Source organism: Rattus norvegicus, chromosome 6, assembly GCF_021556685.1.
Source record: "Rattus norvegicus strain SHRSP/BbbUtx chromosome 6, alternate assembly SHRSP_T2T, whole genome shotgun sequence".
In the NCBI taxonomy this organism is placed as follows: domain Eukaryota; kingdom Metazoa; phylum Chordata; class Mammalia; order Rodentia; family Muridae; genus Rattus; species Rattus norvegicus.
In genome coordinates, this window is record NC_141539.1 from 94,162,967 (window position 1) to 94,181,901 (window position 18,935).

The window sequence follows — 18,935 nt, forward strand, 5'->3', positions numbered from 1 at the left end:
GGCAGGCGGATCTCTGTGAGGTCAAGGCCAGCCTGGTCTATGGAGTGAGTACCAGGACAGTCAGGGCTACAGAAACAAACAAACAACAACAACAAAGAGATAGACAAGGATTAGCAAAGATGCAGGATTATAAGAACTCTTAACATCATCAATTAAAAAGACACTGTGTTACAGAACATGATGAACTAAACCTAGCACTGAATGACAGGAGTGGAAAACAAATAGGGTATACGATTCTGCTTCTTTATCTCTCAACTTCACTTACCCTGTCATAGAGCTCAATGATTAAGTGATAAGCAGCTTCATCACTTCCAAATTGGAAATCCACAATTCTATCCACACCAAGCTGTTTTGCACTGACTAATCTCCGACTTTTCAAATGCTTTCGACACTAGAAAGAAACAGAAAAGGCATTTGTACAATAAAAGTAAATTCCTAACCAGATGGTACTAGTTTATAAAATTATCTTTATGCTATCAAGAGTATTTAAATGGTAAATAAAACAGTATGATCACAGAACAAAAGCTTATGATAGTCAGAGAAAGTTTTTTAAAACTTGTTTACGTGTTTATTTGAGGTGTGTGGTAAAACATGCAAGCCACACTATGCATGTAGAGGTCAGTCAAGTTTCATGAATTGGTTCTTTCCATTCACGATGTGAACTCCAGGGATCAAACTCGGTAACTTTTGTCCACCGAGTCATCTTGGCAGGTCCCAGTGGGTGGGAAAACCCTTAAGCCTTTATTCTAGTAACTTCTAACTGAAATAGTTATTTTTGTGCTCTACTTTTTAGATAATAGCAAATATGAGAACTAGAGCATCCACTGATTTATCATACCGCAAACCCCTTATCATTTAAGAAGACAAACATACTTAACTCGTAAGAGTGCCAAGAGTTTGCTGTTTTTGTTTACTATTTTTTAAGGCAAAATGTCACTCAGTAGCCCAGGCTAACCTTCCTACCTCTGTTCCCTGAATGTTGGTGTGTTACAGGTATGAACTAGCAGACCCAGATCAACATTCTTTCAGAAGAGTGACAGACACATGATGGCAAAGTACTGCCAATCCTAGCACAAGAAGGAAGGTCATCCTAAATTTGAGGCCCGTCTGCTCTATGCTCTATATCAAGTCCCAAGCCACACTCCTTTAGCTCTGACACTAAGAAGGCAAAGGTAGGCCCATCTCTGAGTTTGAGGCCAACATGGTCTACAGAGAGAGTTCTGGTACAGACAAGGCTATACACGCAAACTGTTTCAAATAACAACAAAAGGGCAAGTTCCAGGCCAGCAGATAGGGTACATAGATCAAGTCTGAGGAATAAAGTTGGATCTTACCCCTGACCCCTCATCTCACATCAGAACTGACTCCCCATAGGTTGTCTTTTGACATTCACTTGAGAGCCCCAAGTTTTGCCTGTATGTTGTTTCCACCTATGCTCACGCACGCATGCACGCACACGGACACACACACACACACACACACACACACGATAAGTAAATAAATGGAGTTTTAAAAATTACCTCCAAACTTAAAATTTACCTTCATAGCAAAACTAGACGGCATCATGTTCTTAGGCCACTCAAATTCTGTTGTGTGAATTCGTATACCAGATTCAAGTAACAGTGTAGCTTTAAAATCAGGTCTGTTCAAGAGAAAGTCAAATTTTTCTTTAGGGAATTTGCCAAAATTTATTCTCTAAATTAAAAAAAAAAACCCAAAATGCTGGTTATTAAAAAAAAAAACAAGAATGTCATATTTATTTACCAAAAGTAGTCCTATAAAATATTCTTACTTTTGAAGCCGAATAAGATACGTCTTGTTATCCACATCATAAACGTTGTTTACTCTCATTCCTAGCAAGCTGCAAAAACGAAACATATAATAAATCATACTCTTGGTTGAAGCAAAACTTTCCGTCATTTATTGGGGTTGCAGGAGAGGAACTCTTCAGCCAGGATATCACCATCGCCTATGAAGGTTATCCTCAAATTAACTGTAGACTTTAAGCCACAATAGTGACCTATGGTCTCAGGAACACTAGACAACTGCCTTCATCTGAAACGGCCCAGTATTTTGGGGGTAAATACAGTAAAATTTAATCTGATTTATTAGGAGCGGTGGGAGTAACCTAGTCCCCGAAAACGACACAAGGTTCACACAGCTGAATAGGATTCAAGTCCAAAACACAGGTCCAAATCTGCCTATTTCAGCTGAAAGGCCCTGCTACCTCTCCTTAGGAAGAAGGATGGGAATTCTGAAGAATTCCCACCAGTCCGGAGCAATGACCATCACTCCCGTTCTACCAAGCGTTCGCTGTGAGATCTCTCGGAACCAGAGCTAAGGAGAGACAGCGTACGGACACGCGTCTCCGGAGGTCTCCCGAGGGCACTGGCTCGGAGCTCGGCCCCCAGGCCTAGCGAATCCCCGGGGCACTGGGAAGACCGTGAGGCTCTCCGGTCCGTCTCGCGACCACCGGGTGCCGGGCCTCCACTCCCTGCTCTCCTAGCACGAGCCTGTTCACCCCCACCACCATACTTCGCATTCAGTTCCGCGAGCACCGCGCGGAGGTCAACAGTGCTGAAGCGGGTCTTCATGGCTAGGGTGCGCGTCGCTACCGCAGTCCTCTCCTAGGCTGCCCCGACGCAGAACTGCTAGGCTTCTGCGCACGCGCACTTGACTTAAATCTACGGCAGCCCAGGAGACCCATTATTTCTTAAAGCAAAAGTGCGTCATTTAACCGATTTTTTTTTTTTTTTGTAAAATCATAATCAATTCGTTTTTCACTGTGTTAAAACAACTCGACATAGAACTATCTACTTTTTTGAAACTGCGTCTTTCCCTTGAACACTGACCAGGTTAATCCCGTCCCCTTGTCCTCTTGTGTTTGGGAATTAAAGCCGGTCTCCACAGTGACCCTATAGGTCATTAACCATTTTGAAGCGAATAGGAGAATTTCCCCAGGAGGGCGCTAGCGCTCGGGATGAAAGTGCAAGGGCGCTTTCTAAACCCGGATTTGAGATCAGACAAAACCCAAAGGTTTGTTTTTCCTCACTCTGACAAGCCGTAGAGATGGGTTCCTATTTTGATGGGCACTACTGTCCGGCATACTGTAGAATTCTCACTCAAGTTGAACATGGTGGGTGCTATACAGCTCGTGTGTCATAAATTCTTGGCACCTCAAATAGTAAAGAAGTTCGCTAAGTAAAGATGTCAGATAAAAATATAGTGAGAGTTCCCATGGGAGGAGAAAAATTATTCCTCCCACATATCCCGGCGTTCTCTGAACCTCTCTTTCTTCTAGTTGTGCATGCTACCAATTCATAAATTATTCAGGTTATTAATTCATCTAAATTTTTCTTTTTAAAAGTTCTATTATTAGTGATAAACAATTTTAATAGTTTTGGACAGTGGATGGTGTGTGTGTGTGTGTGTGTGTGTGTGTGTGTGTGTGTGTGTGTGTGTGTGTGGTCGTAATGGTCATTTTTGAGATAGGGTCTTGCTATATAGCCCAAGATGCCTTAGAACTCTGAATTCTCCTGCCTCTACTTTTCGAGTGTTGAAATTACCTACACACTTAGCAACTTGAGCAATTTTTAAATGAGTGAAACATTTATTTAAAAGTTTAAAGTCATAAGCATTCATATGTAAGTTCTTAGAATGGGTGACCAAAAAAGCAAAAGCAAGCAGAAAAAGTGTCAAATTAGTATATTTAAATACATAAGGAATTTTGTAATTATTATTCTGGGTTTTTTGTTTTGTTTTGTTTTGTTTTTTGAGACAGGGCATACTACATAGTCAAGGCTAGTTAAACTCAACCTTTAACGCAGGCTGTCCTCAGACTCCCTCTCATCCCAGCCTCGTTGGTGTTAGAATTATAGGTACATACTATCATGCCCAGATCATGAACCTTTAACATTGGCAAATGTCTTAATCTATTTTCTATTGCTGTAACAAAACACCAAAGGTTAAATGATGTATATAGTTCACAGTTTTACAAGCTGGAATTCTGAAGTTGAATAGCCACAATTATTTCAACCTAACAAGGGCCTCGGTCGGGCTACATTCCAGCATCGTGATGGGAAGCAGAGTGGGAAAGGGAAGGGACAGTTACAAGGCGAGACAGAAGCAGCAGGGACACAGACGCCAGGCTTCCTCTTATAATAGTTTCTTCATGAGTGAAACTGGTTTCCCCCAAGAACAATATCATTTCTGATTTTAAAGGCTCTTACCACTGCACTGGGCACCAAGTTTCCAGCACTCAAAAGGGACCCAACTCACAGCATTTTGTAGTAAGCATCAATTTTTGTTCTATCCTAAATACAAGTAGAAGGCTAAATACAAGTACAACCAAAACATACACAGCTCTTATAACAGTCTTCCTCTGACTCAAGTGTGGAGCTTGGGCACCTGTGCAGCTTTCTGTAATGGCTCCTATCACTGTTCTATTACCTGCTACAAGTGTAGAGATGAAAACAATACAACACAATGTCTGTGTACAGCATCCAGGGATAAACCGGACTAGGGCAGTAAGAGCATGAAGAAAAGACAGATCAAAGGTCAGATGGGTCTGAGCCAGGGGTTCTCACCCTTCCTAATGCTGCAACCCTTTAATACAGTTCCTCATGCTGTAGTGACACCCAACAATAAAATGATATTTGTTGCTATTTCATAGCTGTAATTTTGCTACCCTTATGAATGAGACATATTTGTATTTTCTTATGATCTTAAGTGACTCCTGTGAAAGAGTAGTTCCAACCCTCGAAGAGGTCATGAGACTGAAGAAACTACAGCCCCTAACCCAACTGCTATAAAGCTCAGCGTATTTAGTATTTAGAGTGGAACAGAAAGGTGGGGTCGCTGCATATAGTTGAATAAGCAGGTAGGTTTATGGTATACATCTGGATAAGGAGACAGGTTTATGGTATATATCTGGATAAGGAGACAGATTTATGGTATACAGTTGGATCAGGAGTCAAGTTTAGCTCTTTTCAGTAGGAGCAGTCTCTGTAGGGGAGCAATCTTCAGGCTGTAACATCCAGGGGGAGAAATATACAGTGGATATTTTTTATTGCCACACTGTCAACATCCACGCTTGAACCAGAGGAAGCCTTTGCCATGCCTCTGAACCTCACCCTGGGTGGAAGGTTTTTGCCATTCTTTCATGGATCCTAATGGGGTCCTTGGAGTCCTTGCCACGGCTTTATTGATGTCAACAATAAATAGTCCCCCAGGGCTTTCTCTACAAATTTATTTTCTTAGTGTTCTGAAGGTCAGAAGTCCCAAAGGGGTCTGCAGAACTGCATCTATGTGGGGGCATGCGTGGGAATGGGGCAGGGACAGGGCAGGGTGGGGCAGGGGTCTCAGGAAAATCCCTTGCATTGTCTCTTATAGCTTCCAAAGTTGCCATATTCTTTGACTGGTGATCCTAAATGGCTTCAACATGTGCTTCCAGGCCATATCTCTTTCCATAACCCTAACTCTTGTCTTTTTATAAGGACACTTAAATTATATTCGGCCTATTAGAATAACCTCTCTGTATCACAACCCCAAAGTTAGTGGAATCTGTGAAGCCCTTTTATCCCCTATGATGTCTGTATGGCCCTCTCCAGATGTTAGAATACAGACTAGGAATTACAGGTACAGCTAAGCCATTGTGAACCAAATTCAGGTTTAAAACCAAATTCTGTTTATAAGAGGAGAAAACAAAACAACAAAATGAGATAGATAAAAATTGTTTTGTCTCTTTTTTTAGTAAAGAGAGAGTAAACTTTTTGTTATTGTTTTGTTTTTAAACTACTCAGCATTTCTGCTGTGTTCACCTAATAAATATTTATAATTTTTAAAGTCCTTCTGTTCTTTTGCAGTCATAAGGATAGAATCCAGACCTTATAAATTCTAAGTTAGGACTATTATGTTTTCCTCAGGTTTCCAAGGTTTTAAAGGTTGCTCTGTATTCAATAATTCAATAATTTAACATAAATGGATACAGAGGAATGCGTTAAAAATGCTAGGAAGACATTACAGAAAATTTTCCAGAACTCGGGGACATAGACTAGCTAAATTTATAATATGCCCCTAAGCACTTAGCTTTTTAAGTTGCTAGAGAAAGCGCTTTTTGTTCAGAGGCTGTTTTTCACCAACCACTTTTAAACGAACTAGCAGCCCCTGCTGGTTCCTTGGGAAATAACATCTTTTTGGGGATACGTTCTGACTGTACTCCGGTAGGAGTCAGTGGTGAGGCAGCCACAAGTCCCTGAATATCTTAAGCAAACCTGTTGTTTTAAACCAAAAGGAAAGATAAAACCGGAGATTAGAGCGGGGAAGGGGGTGGGAGAAAGTGGGAATGAGAAAGATTTAAATAAAAATAAAGAGGTTTACATAAAATTACAAGCAGATCCGTATATTTTTATTTTAAATGTTTATTAATTCCTTTAAATCCTACAGTAATTAATAATTTAAAAGGAATTAATAATTTAAAAAGGAGCCAAAAGAGACGGGGTCTCGCTATGTTGCCCAGGCTGGAGTGCAGTGGCTATTCACAGGCGCGATCCCACTACTGATCAGCACGGGAGTTTTGACCTGCTCCGTTTCCGACCTGGGCCGGTTCACCCCTCCTTAGGCAACCTGGTGGTCCCCCGCTCCCGGGAGGTCACCATATTGATGCCGAACTTAGTGCGGACACCCGATCGGCATAGCGCACTACAGCCCAGAACTCCTGGACTCAAGCGATCCTCCTGTCTCAGCCTCCCGAGTAGCTGGGACTACAGGCGTGCGCCACCGCGCCCGGCGATCGCGGAGGGCGGCGGGAAGATACTAGAGTTTCGGCGGGCCGTGACGTCACCGGAGGCAGGATAAAGCTTTCCTTGACACGCCCAGGCACGCCCAGCGGGGGCGGTCCAGAGACTGAGACTGAGTGATGTCACCTGGGCCCGCCTTCTTCCGCTGGAGACTGGAGCCTTGCGATTCACTGGGAATCGCACGTATTTTCTCAAAATACTTGCCTCTGCTTCCTTTCTCGTTGGTGTATACGCCGCGAGAGGGGAAGGGAGAGCCCCAAACAATTGCTCTGTATAGTGTTGCTTTCCAGGCTTGAAGTCTCTGCTGCATCTTTTGGGAAATGCTGGTTATGAGCGAATCGTCTGTTCTAAATACTGTATACCATATAGTGTATAGCATGACCCCTCGTGGCAGAGGTTAGGGGCCGAAAAAGTGTGGAGACTAGCTGGAAGGAACGAAACCTAGGGTATCTGTCTGCCCTCACCTATTCCTGGTGTTGGTACACCCCCCATTGTGGAGGAAAGCCAATTCGTGGGTAGATAGGGGTGGACATGGGTTCCTCGCTTGTGTTGTCTCGCTTTAGAACAAGCTTCAGTTAAGAAGGCATGTAAGGGGGAAATTTTTCTTCCGACCATAAGTAGACCTTCTTCAAATTTTCCTATTTCCCCCTCCTCTAAGCTTAATCCCAGACTTCTGAGAAGGAAAACCTGTGGCCCCTTCTTGACTCAATCAAAAACAATTGTTCCCTTGACGACTCTTTCCAACGTAAAACAAAAGCTGGCAGCAGAAGGAGATCGGCAGTGATTTTGATTTAGAACATAAAAAGACTCGGTGTAAACTAAAGAGCTTCTCTTAAGAGATAAAAACAAAGATGTGGCCGAAATCTCTTACCCCTATTATTATATATTTTTGTTTGATATTTTTATCCCAATGGACCACATTTCACGGTTTCTTACCATTTTGAGTTCTCACCAGATGTGATTTGCAGTTCTTGTTTAAAAACAAAACAACTTCTGTCCTGGAATCCCAGCACGCAACAGGCGACTTAGACGGTCAAGAGCTCAAAGCCATCTTCCTCCACAAAGGACATTTGAGGTAGTGGTATAAAACGAGAGAGGGGGCGGGGGTTGAGGGGAGAGGGAGAGACAGAAAGACAGAGACAGAGAGAAAAGAAAATATCACTCTTTTCCTCTTTTGCCTTGCTTGGACACTAGAGGGCACCAAGGAGGACTAGTTGCAGCCCTCCCTCCGCCCCATCTCACCCTACCCCACCCCACCACCCACCCCCATTCTCCCGCCTTGTCTAGCCTAGCTTGAAAATCAGGGACTTGGTGATCAGATCCAGGGCATGGGACAGCCCTAGGAAGAAAGAAACCAGAGTCTAAGGATGAGTAATGTTGAGCCACTCTGCCAGCTTAGGGTTTCCTATCTCTGGACAGTAGGTAATACACTTTTGCCTCGTTTAAATCACTATATCGGGAGCCTCTGCATTGTCTAACTCTGTGGATCTCAACTAGCGGTGCCACTCTTTAATACAGTTCCTTGAGTTATGGTCATTATTTTGTTGCTACTTCATAAATGTAATTTGCTACTGTTATGAATTGTAAATAGGCAGAACATCTGATTTGCAACCCACAGGTTGCGAACTACTGCACTGATGAGGGACATTCACAGGAGAAAAACACCCAGATAACTAGAACTCAGACAAGAGAAGAACCAAAAGAACTCCGGCATATACAGGGCACCCGATGTGTCATCCTTAAAATGTAAGGAGCGATTTTCTAGTTTCTTCTACAATTTCTGTTTATACATAGTCTCGATTTCCGTACCAACTTTATTACTCTTGTAAACGAAACTTATTTTCTGCCTTTCTCATGTCATGATCCTTTAGTATCAGTAAATATTTAATTTTCTAAATCATACAGTGTGTAAGTTGAACCACGAATCGGTTACTCTAGCTACCATCTACATTTAGCTTGTATTATGAATTAGTGAGCCACATAATCGTTATGGCTGTTTAGTGAAATTTGTATAAGCCAAGTAGTTTTTTGAGTTTAAGAAAGTTTTTGAGGAGTTGCCCAAGTTGGTCTGGAATCCCAAATTAGAGCAGTCCTGCCTCAGGCTCCTCCATAGCTGAAACAGGAGACTGCCATCAGAGACAACAGTTGTTTGCTTCTTACTGCAAAACAAACAAACAAGGTACTGACTGGCCGTGTGGGGTTTTCCTTTTGAATGTGTGAGGTAGGATGTCACTATGCCCCAGGAACTTCCTAGGAAGGTTTAAGCGAGCCTCGAACTTCCAGGTAACCTCTTGAAATGTAACTTGTATTATGTAGAATCTGGCCCTGAACATTGTTGTAGAGAACACCCTCGCTGCAAATGAAATGCAAACCTCTCTACAAAACGGAAGAGCAAGGGGTCAGACAGAAAAGTTCTTCGGGGTCTTGGACTTGAGACAAAAGCAGCAGAGGAAGCTAGAAACAGAAAGGATGCTGGAAGAGGGCCGCTAGGCGGCTGGAGGTGGCGCAGAGTTTACTACAGAGAGGTTGCTGAGCTGTTCCCAACACCAACTCAAGGGTTTCAATGCAGAAGCTAGCTGGGCGGGAAGAGCCGCAGTGGAGGGAAAGTCCAGGCTCTCCAGGAGGGAGGGCGGGGTGGACAACTGAAGGAAAGGCGGGGCTCATAACGGAAGGGCGGGCCGGGAGGGGCGGGATAGGGCCCCTGCTGAGCGCAAAGAAAACTGGTTGCAGAGAGTGAGCTTGGTGGGCACTTGAAGCAGTTATCCCGAAGCTGTGTCCTCTATACCAAGCCCTCGCTTCCCCACCGTAAACAGACTTTTCAGCGGCTCGCCAGAATGGGGTCATCTGATACTACATATAGAATATTTATTAGGATAGCTTTTATTTGCATTTTAGGGACGTGTACGTTGCAATCTGACCTTGCCTCTATAACATGTAATAATTGAACCACGAAGTGACTAGAATTACACTTTAATATATTATTACACGTTTTCTTAATGGCAGCACCTTGGTTGAAGAAGGAACCTTTAATGGGATTAATATTTTCTCAAAACAAAAACTAGGCTGGGAAGGCAAGCTAGCTGGCCTAGTGCTTACCCAACTCCCATGGAACCCTGGCTTTATGGATTAGACTCCCCCACACGTCAGAATCTGATCATTGTGGAGCATACCTGTAAACTTAGCGCCTGAGAGTTGGAGGTCGTAGGATCAAAAGTTCAAGGCCAGCCTCGAGTAAGCAAAGAGTTCCGTGTACACTTGAGATGAGAAACCATCTCAAAAACAAAAGATAAAAACTGAATTTCTTGTGTCAGGTTAACTCGGAATGCATCCAAAGGCTAAAAATTACTTAACAAGTGTCGTATTTGGTAGGCCTATTTTCTTCTGTTTGAATATATTTGACTTGCATCTGACAAACACGGATAAATGTTTTGACATCTTAGAATGTAGCAGAATTCCATTGCAGCATCGCTATTACGATTGAGGTCGGATTTCCCTATCTCTAACAGAATGCGTTGAGAATTCCCATTCTGCCTCTCTGCCGCAGTGTGGCAGAGGCTCTTTGCTGTTTATTTTGAAAATCATTATTCTTGAAGAATCCTTAGGAATGTTCCTAAGTCTGATGTCACATTCAGTCAAAATACTTAGCATATCAATGTGCCTTTCCTGAATTTCTAATCTCGAGTCTAATTATTTGCCACAGTTAATGTATTTGAATGGGCTAAATTTAAAAAACAAAACAAAACAATGACTTATAAATCCAAAGGCTGAGGGGCTGGGGATTTAGCTCAGTGCTTTAGAGCGCTTACCTAGGAAGCGCAAGGCTCTGGGTTCGGTCCCCAGCTCTGAAAAAAAGAACCAAAAAAAAAAAAAAAAAAAAAAATCCAAAGGCTGAGTATGATAGAGTTGTAAACATGGTGTCCCATTTACTTTAATTCACATGAATGCTAACATTTAACCCTTGAAGAGCCTACATTTGCTAAAAAACCAAATACTTCAAATTGTATAAGCTTTCCAAGTACTTTACTGAGAGATCAAGATAACACTCTTTGTCTAAAACATTCTGTTTACTCATCCAACAAGTACACACTGAGCCTCTGCTGTCTTCTGGAGTCCCGAAGTGTGAACCTGGGGGATAAATGTTAAGTGTTGGAATTAGAACTGTAAGCAGGAGATTGGGGATTTAGCTCAGTGGTAGAGGGCTTGCCTAGCAAGCACAAGGCCCTGGGTTCCGTCCCCAGCTCCGGAAAAAAAAGAAAAAAAAATAGAACTGTAAGCAGGAAATAATTTACTCAGCATGCTACAGGCAGTCTAATGGTGTGCAGATTAATGCCTGTTCGCCTTGAATCTCAGGGGAAGGGCATCATCTCTGAGTAGGGGCTGAAAATGTGTATACTCTTGTATGATGTTTGGTTTTGACCACGAGTGACACCAAATGCTAAGGACTTTCCGTCTCTGAGGTTTTAGGGGAATAGGACCTTCCTGGAGACTTCCTCCTCTCTGTTAGGAGAGACTAGACTGTGAGGAGAATATTGAAACTGTAAGTAGGCCCAAATGGTAACTTTCTTTCAAAGTGGAGGGGGAATTTCAAGCTTTTGTGTGTGGGGTTCCTTAGTCAACTTGTTAATATTTTGTTTCAATTTCATGATGTGATTTTTGAGTACATAGTCAAGGTTAAGGCTAAGGAGTGCTTCCTAAGTACTGTATATTATCACAATTCACATTGTTAGCAATTAAGAATGTTGCATTACACTGTGCCTTTTGTTCCACTTTTTTTTTCTTTTCTTCTCTTTTTTTTTTTTTTTCCGGAGCTGAGGACCGAACCCAGGGCCTTGCCCTTGCTAGGCAAGTGCTCTACCACTGAGCTAAATCCCCAACTCCTTGTTCTACTTTTTATGTTCCACAAGGATTCACTCAATGCACTCTGCAAGCAACTCAATTTGTTTGTACACAGAAGGCTCGGGCTGCAACTGACCTCGGCCCCACTCCACTAAACAATGACAAAGCTCTGATTCATTTTGTGTCACAGTTTATTTTCAAAGAGGAGCATATATATATGTACAGAAGGGTACATATATATAGTATATATATATATATATATATATATATATATATACTTAGATTTTTCTGACTCAATTTATTATCAAAGACTAATATTAATGCTTTATATGTTAATATAAAGGAAATAATTTATCTCCTTGGATTAAAAGGCTTATTAATAATAGCTAGGAGAAGTGGCAGATGCTTGCAATTCCATTCTTTGGGAAGTGGAAGCAGACTAGCTATCACGAGTTCAAGGTCATCCTCAGCTACACATGGAATTCAGGACTTGGCTAAGCTACATGCATTTATGTCAGAATAACAGGCATGTTGACGGCTCAGAGAGTAGAACTGCTACCAGCTGGACACGCTTCCTCTACATAAAAAAGGTTTTATAGGGCTAGAGAGATGGCTCAGTGGTTAAGAGCACCTGACTGCTCTTCCAGAGTTCCTGAGTTCAATTCCCACCAACCACATGGTGGCTCACAACCATCTGTAAAAAGATCCGATGTCCTCTTCTGGTGTGTCTGAAGACAGCTACAGTGTACTTATATATAATAAATGAGTAAATCTTTTTTAAAAAGTTTTTTTAAAAAAACTCTAGAAAGATAAATAAAAAATAATTGTTTTTTTCTTAAGATTCATTTTTATTTTATGTATGTGAATACACTATCACTGTCTTTAGACACACCAAAAGAGGGCAAAGGACCCCTTTAGAGATGGTTGTGAGTCACCATGTGGTTGTTGGGAATTGAACTCAGGACCTCTGGAAGAGCAGTCAGTGCTCTTAACTGCTGAGCCATCTCTCCAGCCCCCCATAATTCTGTTTTTTAAAAAAGCAAAACCAAAACACAATAATATGCAACTCCAGGCCCATTGTGATAGCAAGAATAGAACCCAAAATTTTGGTGAGTGCACGCCATCGTGAATGTAGTTGACACTCAAGAATGTATACTTGAAAATAATTAAAATGGCCACGCTTACATTTTGTATTAGAAATATTTGTATGGGCCTTTTTCCTATTGTGTCTTATGGGTCTGTCTGTCCATCCCCCAACAATACTATGCAGCCTCAATTATAATAGATATGTAATAATATTAACATTGGTTATTTTGTCCTTTGCTCTTTATTTAGCTGGTGTAGCACTTAGCCTTTCTATATGGGAATTTTTCCTGTTGTTGTTTGTTCTTTGAGGGTAGGTCTTACTGTGTAAGCAAAGCTAGCCCCAAGCTCACTATACAGCTTAGATTGGCCTCAGACTCCCGAGTGAGTTCTGGGTCTACAGGCATGCACGTGTATGCTTCCCATGTATGCTTTAGAAAAATCTTTCCAGGACAGTGGGATGCAGTAGTGAAACATGTCTATAATCTCAGTGTCAAGGCAGGAGGACCAACTTTGGGGTTCTCCTGGGCTACATAAGTCCAGGGTTACCCTGGGATACATAGCAAGATCTTGTCTCAAACAAAGAAACAACAACAACAACAACAGCAATGGGTAGACAAACACTAAAAAAATTCTCACAGCATTTTTAGTTTGAGGCTGACTCTCATTATACAGCCCCTTTTGTTGGCCTGGAACTCTATGTAGATCAGGCTGGCCTTGAACTCACTCTCAAAGACCTCTGTGTCTCCCAACTGCTGGGTTTACAGTGTCTGCCAATACATCCAGTCAGATTTTATTTATTTATTTTTTTGAGACAGGGTTTTAGGTGCTCAGGCTGGCCTTGAAATCACTTTGTAACTAACGATGACCTTGAAACCCTGATCTTCCTGCCTCCGCCTCTCAAGTACTGGGATTACAGGTATGTATGTACCAGGATCCTCCACTTAGGCAGTATTAGGGACTGATGTCATGGTTTCATGAACGTGTCTTCCATATTTTTTTTTCTATTCTTCGGAGCTGGGGACCGAACCCAGGGCCTTACGCTTGCTAGGCAAGCACTCTACCACTGAGCTAAATCCCCAACCCCTGTCTTCCATATTTTACTGAGATTTTTTTCCCTTTCGGCCAAAATAGAAACAGACCCATATTGTGCTTAGCTCAGCTGTTGTTAGGTTAGTTATAGTGTAACATTTACCTAAGCTTTTACAACCCTGTCCACACTCATAAATCTTGGCCGCTGAGTCCAGAACTGATCCTAGAGTAGAAGCTGTGGCAGGTAAACTCATACTGATGGTTCAAAGGTTCTGAGCAGCATCAAAGCCGCTCCCGTGTTTGCCCTTGGTACATACACCGTGTGTGCTGACAAGGCAAAACCTCAGAAAGATGGAGCAGAGAGTTCAGGGTTTTGTTTGGTGGTGGCATTTCCCCTCTGTCTTGAAGCTCAGTGCACACCCTGCCTTTCCAAGCCCTCCTCTCGGCACCAGGCGGCCTTCATCCCCCTTTCTTCACCCTTCTTCCTCATGTTTATTACCTTGCTCAGTCTCACTTTACTTCAGGCTAAGTTTTAAATTAGTAAATTTGCTATTTTACCGATTCTTTGTTGAGATTTGGAGGGTTAACTTTTTTTTTTTCCTGGACAAGATAAATAGAATCCTCTTATGACTTAGAGTTACTACCAAGTTAGGACTCCTTTGAAAAGATGACCTTTAGCCTACAAGTTAGGCAGATAAAGTGCAAAATTTTACGCTAGAGGCAAAAGAGCAACAGAGGGTGCTAATCTTGTGAGATACTTTAAATTATTGACTGGTTAGTACCACTGTGACATCACTAACTAGAAGTTAGTTTGCATATATATATACATAATATAATAATAATTTTAGCTTAAAATTATTCTTCTGATACCAAAAAGTCAAATTTATTTTTTCCCCTGAGGCAAGTTTTCTCTTTGTATCCCTGACTGTCCTAGAACTCATTCTGTAGACCAGACTTCAAACTCACAGAGATCCACATACCATTGCTAGGCTCAAAAAAAAAAAAAAAAGTCAAAATTCTATTAAGACGGTATTTTACTCTGTGTGTGTGTGTGTGTGTGTGTGTGTGTGTGTGTGTGTGTGTGTGTAGAGCTCTGACTGGTCTAAAACTCACTATGTAGATCAAGCTGGCCTTGAACTCACAGAGGTTCATCTGACTGCCTTTGGAGTGCTGGGAGCAAAGGCATGCACATTCAGCTAAAACCCTGGAACCCCACACCGAACCCTGGAACCCCACACCGACTAGTTAGTTGGCTGAGCACAGCGTACTCACACAAATCCTCCGGGACACCAAGGCAGGAGAGTGGATTTATCTGCTCACCTTCATCTCTCCTTATCCGTAACGGGAATAAGTCCAGACAGGAAAGGTAAGACGGTCGTCGTACATCAACATGAGCATCAATCATGGTCTGCTGCTTTTGACCATGAGCACATTTTGTCCCAAGATCCATGTCATGGAAGTTAGTCAGTTTCTGCCCTGAACATCTTCAGTAACTCACTTACATTTTCCAAGTGCAACTTCATCATTCTGTAGATCGAGGCTTACTTCAAACACAGGGCCCTTGAGGCCATCGGATACGGTTTGGGTTCCTTGAGTCCCTTGTGACCGTCGTTTCCCTCACGTTTTTAATACTAGCTGGAGCTTTCACATCACACCAGTGTTTCCTAGAAAATGGATCCACCTTTCACCACACACTTGCTCTTGCCGACTGCTGTGGTACTTAGCCAAAGGGATAGGACGTACATTGGCATCGTCCAGTTTTCTGTTGAGTCTGGTTTTGCTTTCATTAAAATCTTCTAGATTGGGCTAGATGGCTCAGTGGTTAAGAGCAATGACTGTTCTTCCAGAAGTCCTGAGTTCAAATCCCAGCAATCACATGGTGGCTCACAACCATCTGTAATGGGGATCTGATGCCCTCTTCTGGTGCGTCTGAAGACAGCTACAGTGTACTGACATATAGTAAATTAATCTTAAAACAAACAAACAAACAAATAAAAAAATACCTTCTAGGTTGGTGCCCTATAATGCCATTTCACAACAGCAGGGAATGCGAGTCAGACCCCAGCTTGGGTGAACCTCCCTGCCTCAGTCTCCCTGGTGCTGGAACTACAGGCCTCTAGTCTCTGAGCTTTCTTTAGTTTGTTTTAGAGCCTTCATCTGCTTGAAACAAATGAGTAAAACAGAGTACCAGTGGAGAAATATCTTTTGTTTCAGAAACACAAATATTATTGGGAGGAGGAGGTTGGAGGATTGCTATAAATTCAAGGCCAGCCTGGACAACTGTGGAGATTCTAAGTCCAGTGTAGTGTGCTAGCCCACCACATTCTATCGCACTCCAGTGTAGTGTGCTAGCCCACCACATTCTATCACAGTCCAGTGTAGTGTGCTAGCCCACCACATTCTATCGCACTCCAGTGTAGTGTGCTAGCCCACCACATTCTATCACACTCCAGGGTAGTGTGCTAGCCCACCACATTCTATCGCACTCCAGTGTAGTGTGCTAGCCCACCACATTCTATCACACTCCAGGGTAGTGTGCTAGCCCACCACATTCTATCACACTCCAGGGTAGTGTGCTAGCCCACCACATTCTATCACAGTCCAAGGTAGTGTGCTAGCCCACCACATTCTATCACAGTCCAAGGTAGTGTGCTAGTCCACCACATTCTATCACAGTTCAGTCCTGCAAGAATAAAAATTCCAAAGGTAACAATGTGAACATACAAATGCCAGTTTGTACATAAAATATTTCACTGAATGGAAATATATTCAAATGGAAAAGTATTTGATTTTTTTTCCCTGACACAGAGTTGCACAATGTAGCCCTGGCTGGAACTCTTTATGTGAACCAAGCTGGCCTGGAACTCACATAATCTGCCTCCTCTGTCTCTGTGCTGTGATTAAAGGGAGGTGCCACCAGTCTGGCTGAGTTTTCTTTATTGTTTTTGAGATACTGTAGCCTAGATTGGCTTTAAACTTGCAGTAATTCTCCTGCCTCACCCTCCCAAGTACTGAATTACAAGGGTTAGCCACTGCTCCTAGCTTTAAATTTTACTTGAAAATTGTTTCCAATATTCCAGGCACAGAAGAGTAAGCACCACTTCATCTCACTCTTGTAATATAAAAAATTGACTTCATAGAAACAGACAGTAGAATGGTCATCACCGGCAACTGCAGAAGGAGGGATTTGGGTGGGAAATGTTGATCAATAGCTATGTTGTAGAGAAGACCAAGAAGCCCTGTTATGATGATGTTAGATGGTTAAGACTCAGCTGCTGAGGATGCCACATATCTTGGTCACAGAACATAAGGAAAAAACTGGAAGTGGGCAGGAAGCATCCTCCTTGAACAGCCCTTAAAGTAGTAGAGGGACTGAGTAGGCAGATGAGCCCACTGGAGCAACAGTGTCAGTTCTTTTGAGAGTAACCAACTTTCTAATTGGAATTCGTGCCTACTGCACAAGGTGGAATTCAGGCCTGATGCCGTAAGCCTAGCTATGGGACCCAGTGAGAAAGCTACCAGGGATGCTTTAGTAAATGGACCGGATCCATCTATCAAATTGCCTTGTGAATAAATGTTTACGCCCACGGTCCAGTGCTGTGGTCTGCACTGGGTGGCAGTGACTGCAGAGATTCGTGATGACTATTCGAGTGCCAAGATGTAAACAGTACATCCATATTACCTCTTCCAAGGCTCAGAGAAAAATCATGGAAGAATGTCAGAGTCTGGGGAGGGAGAGGGGGAACAGTAGGGGGAGGGGGAGGGGGAGGGGCAACAGGTGTAACGAGGACTTCCTGGTATGGCTGTTGGCACTTCTGAACACATAGAGGCCATGATCACCTACAGGAGGTTGAGCCTGTTATTACCTGGTTATGGAAGTGGGGAGGGGCTCGTGTATCCCTCCTCTCCCCATTTTATATGCAGCTAACAGTTGAAAGGGGAAGGAGAGGCTTTAAGTGGTGGAGCCACTGATAAGTGCCTATGTTCCTGTAAACAACACTAGTGAAATCACTGTCACAAAACTTTAAAAGAAACAAAAGGCATGAAAGTAGACGGGGGCCTAGTGGAAAACAAAGTCAGTGAAAAGGTAGTAAGAGAAGGAAACAGAGGGTGAGTATAACTAAAAACGTGTACACATTTGAAAAGGTCAAAATGAAACTGATTACATACAATTAATAAAAAGTCAATGAAAAATTATTCCCCAGAAGGAGTCAAGAAAATGATTCACCTGTGGTGTGGTTTAATGGTTGCCTAAATTATTAACACTTGGAAGCGTTTTGAATATCTTAAAATTTACCTTACCTCCCTCCCTTTTTTTAGAAACAGGATCTCATTATGTAACCTTGACTTGGCCTAGAGCTTGATATGTAGACCAGGTTGGCCTCAAACTCAGAGATATCCATCAGTCTGTGCCTCCCCAGTACTGGGGTTAAAGGCATACACCACCTTATGTTACATTTTGCTTGGTGTGTGTGTGTGTGTGTGTGTGTGTGTGTGTGTGTGTGTGTTTGTGTTGCACAAGCACACGATAGTGGAGTTCAGAGGACAATTTGTAGGAATAGGGTCTCCTGCCTTCATATGGGTCTCAAGGACTGAATTCAAGTCAGGGTCAGTGCAAGTGCTGTTATCACTGAGCTGTATCAACCAGCCAACAAACTTAAAAGAAGCATGGTATATAGAGTTTAATTTTTTTTTCTTTTTTTTTCGGAGCTGGGGACCGAACCCAGGGCCTTGCGCTCGCTAGGCAAGCGCTCTACCGCTGAGCTAAATCCCCAACCCCTAGAGTTTAATTTTTACTGTTAGCGACTATTGTCTGACCATTGCTATTTGCTTTGTACTATAATTATTCTTTAATCATTTATTATTGGGGCTAGGGAGATGGCTTAGCGGATAAAAACTGTTTGCTTTGTAAGCATTAAGTACCACAGTTCGAATCTTCAGCAGACCCAAGTAAAAAATCCAGCTGTGGTTTTCTAGTACCATTACTGCACTGCTCAACGACTGTAATAGCCCTCCCCCTATCCTGGATGGGGTAGAGGCTGGGGATTAATTTCAAGATAATCCTGAGCTACACAGTGGATGTGAGGCCACTACTTGTTAAAATGATACTCTCTCTAGCCTAGACTTACCTAGCTAGAATTATGGCGACCCTCTGCCATAATTGGGATAGATGTGAGTCATATCTGG

The 18,935-nt window shown here is 42.6% G+C and overlaps 1 protein-coding gene, 1 long non-coding RNA gene and 1 other non-coding gene across 3 annotated transcripts in view; 1 reads left to right on the forward strand and 2 right to left on the reverse strand.

Moving 5' to 3' along the window:
* Nemf (nuclear export mediator factor) overlaps positions 1–2,634 on the reverse strand; it is a 44,353-nt gene extending 41,719 nt beyond the window's left edge. Inside the window, 4 exon segments of the mRNA NM_001170586.3 lie at positions 266–391; positions 1,540–1,642; positions 1,793–1,861; positions 2,536–2,634. Of these exon segments, the coding sequence (NP_001164057.2) occupies positions 266–391; positions 1,540–1,642; positions 1,793–1,861; positions 2,536–2,594 (357 nt within the window). The 5' untranslated portion in view covers positions 2,595–2,634.
* A 3,854-nt stretch (positions 2,635–6,488) lies between these two features.
* On the reverse strand, positions 6,489–6,788 carry LOC148005283 (signal recognition particle RNA). The gene has a single exon (XR_015623559.1).
* Positions 6,789–6,934: 146 nt separating this feature from the next.
* LOC134479213 (uncharacterized) overlaps positions 6,935–18,935 on the forward strand; it is a 33,908-nt gene continuing 21,907 nt past the window's right edge. Inside the window, exons 1-2 of the long non-coding RNA XR_015623089.1 lie at positions 6,935–7,872; positions 8,416–8,543. This is a non-coding gene — a long non-coding RNA (uncharacterized LOC134479213). The remainder of the gene's footprint in view (positions 7,873–8,415; positions 8,544–18,935) is intronic.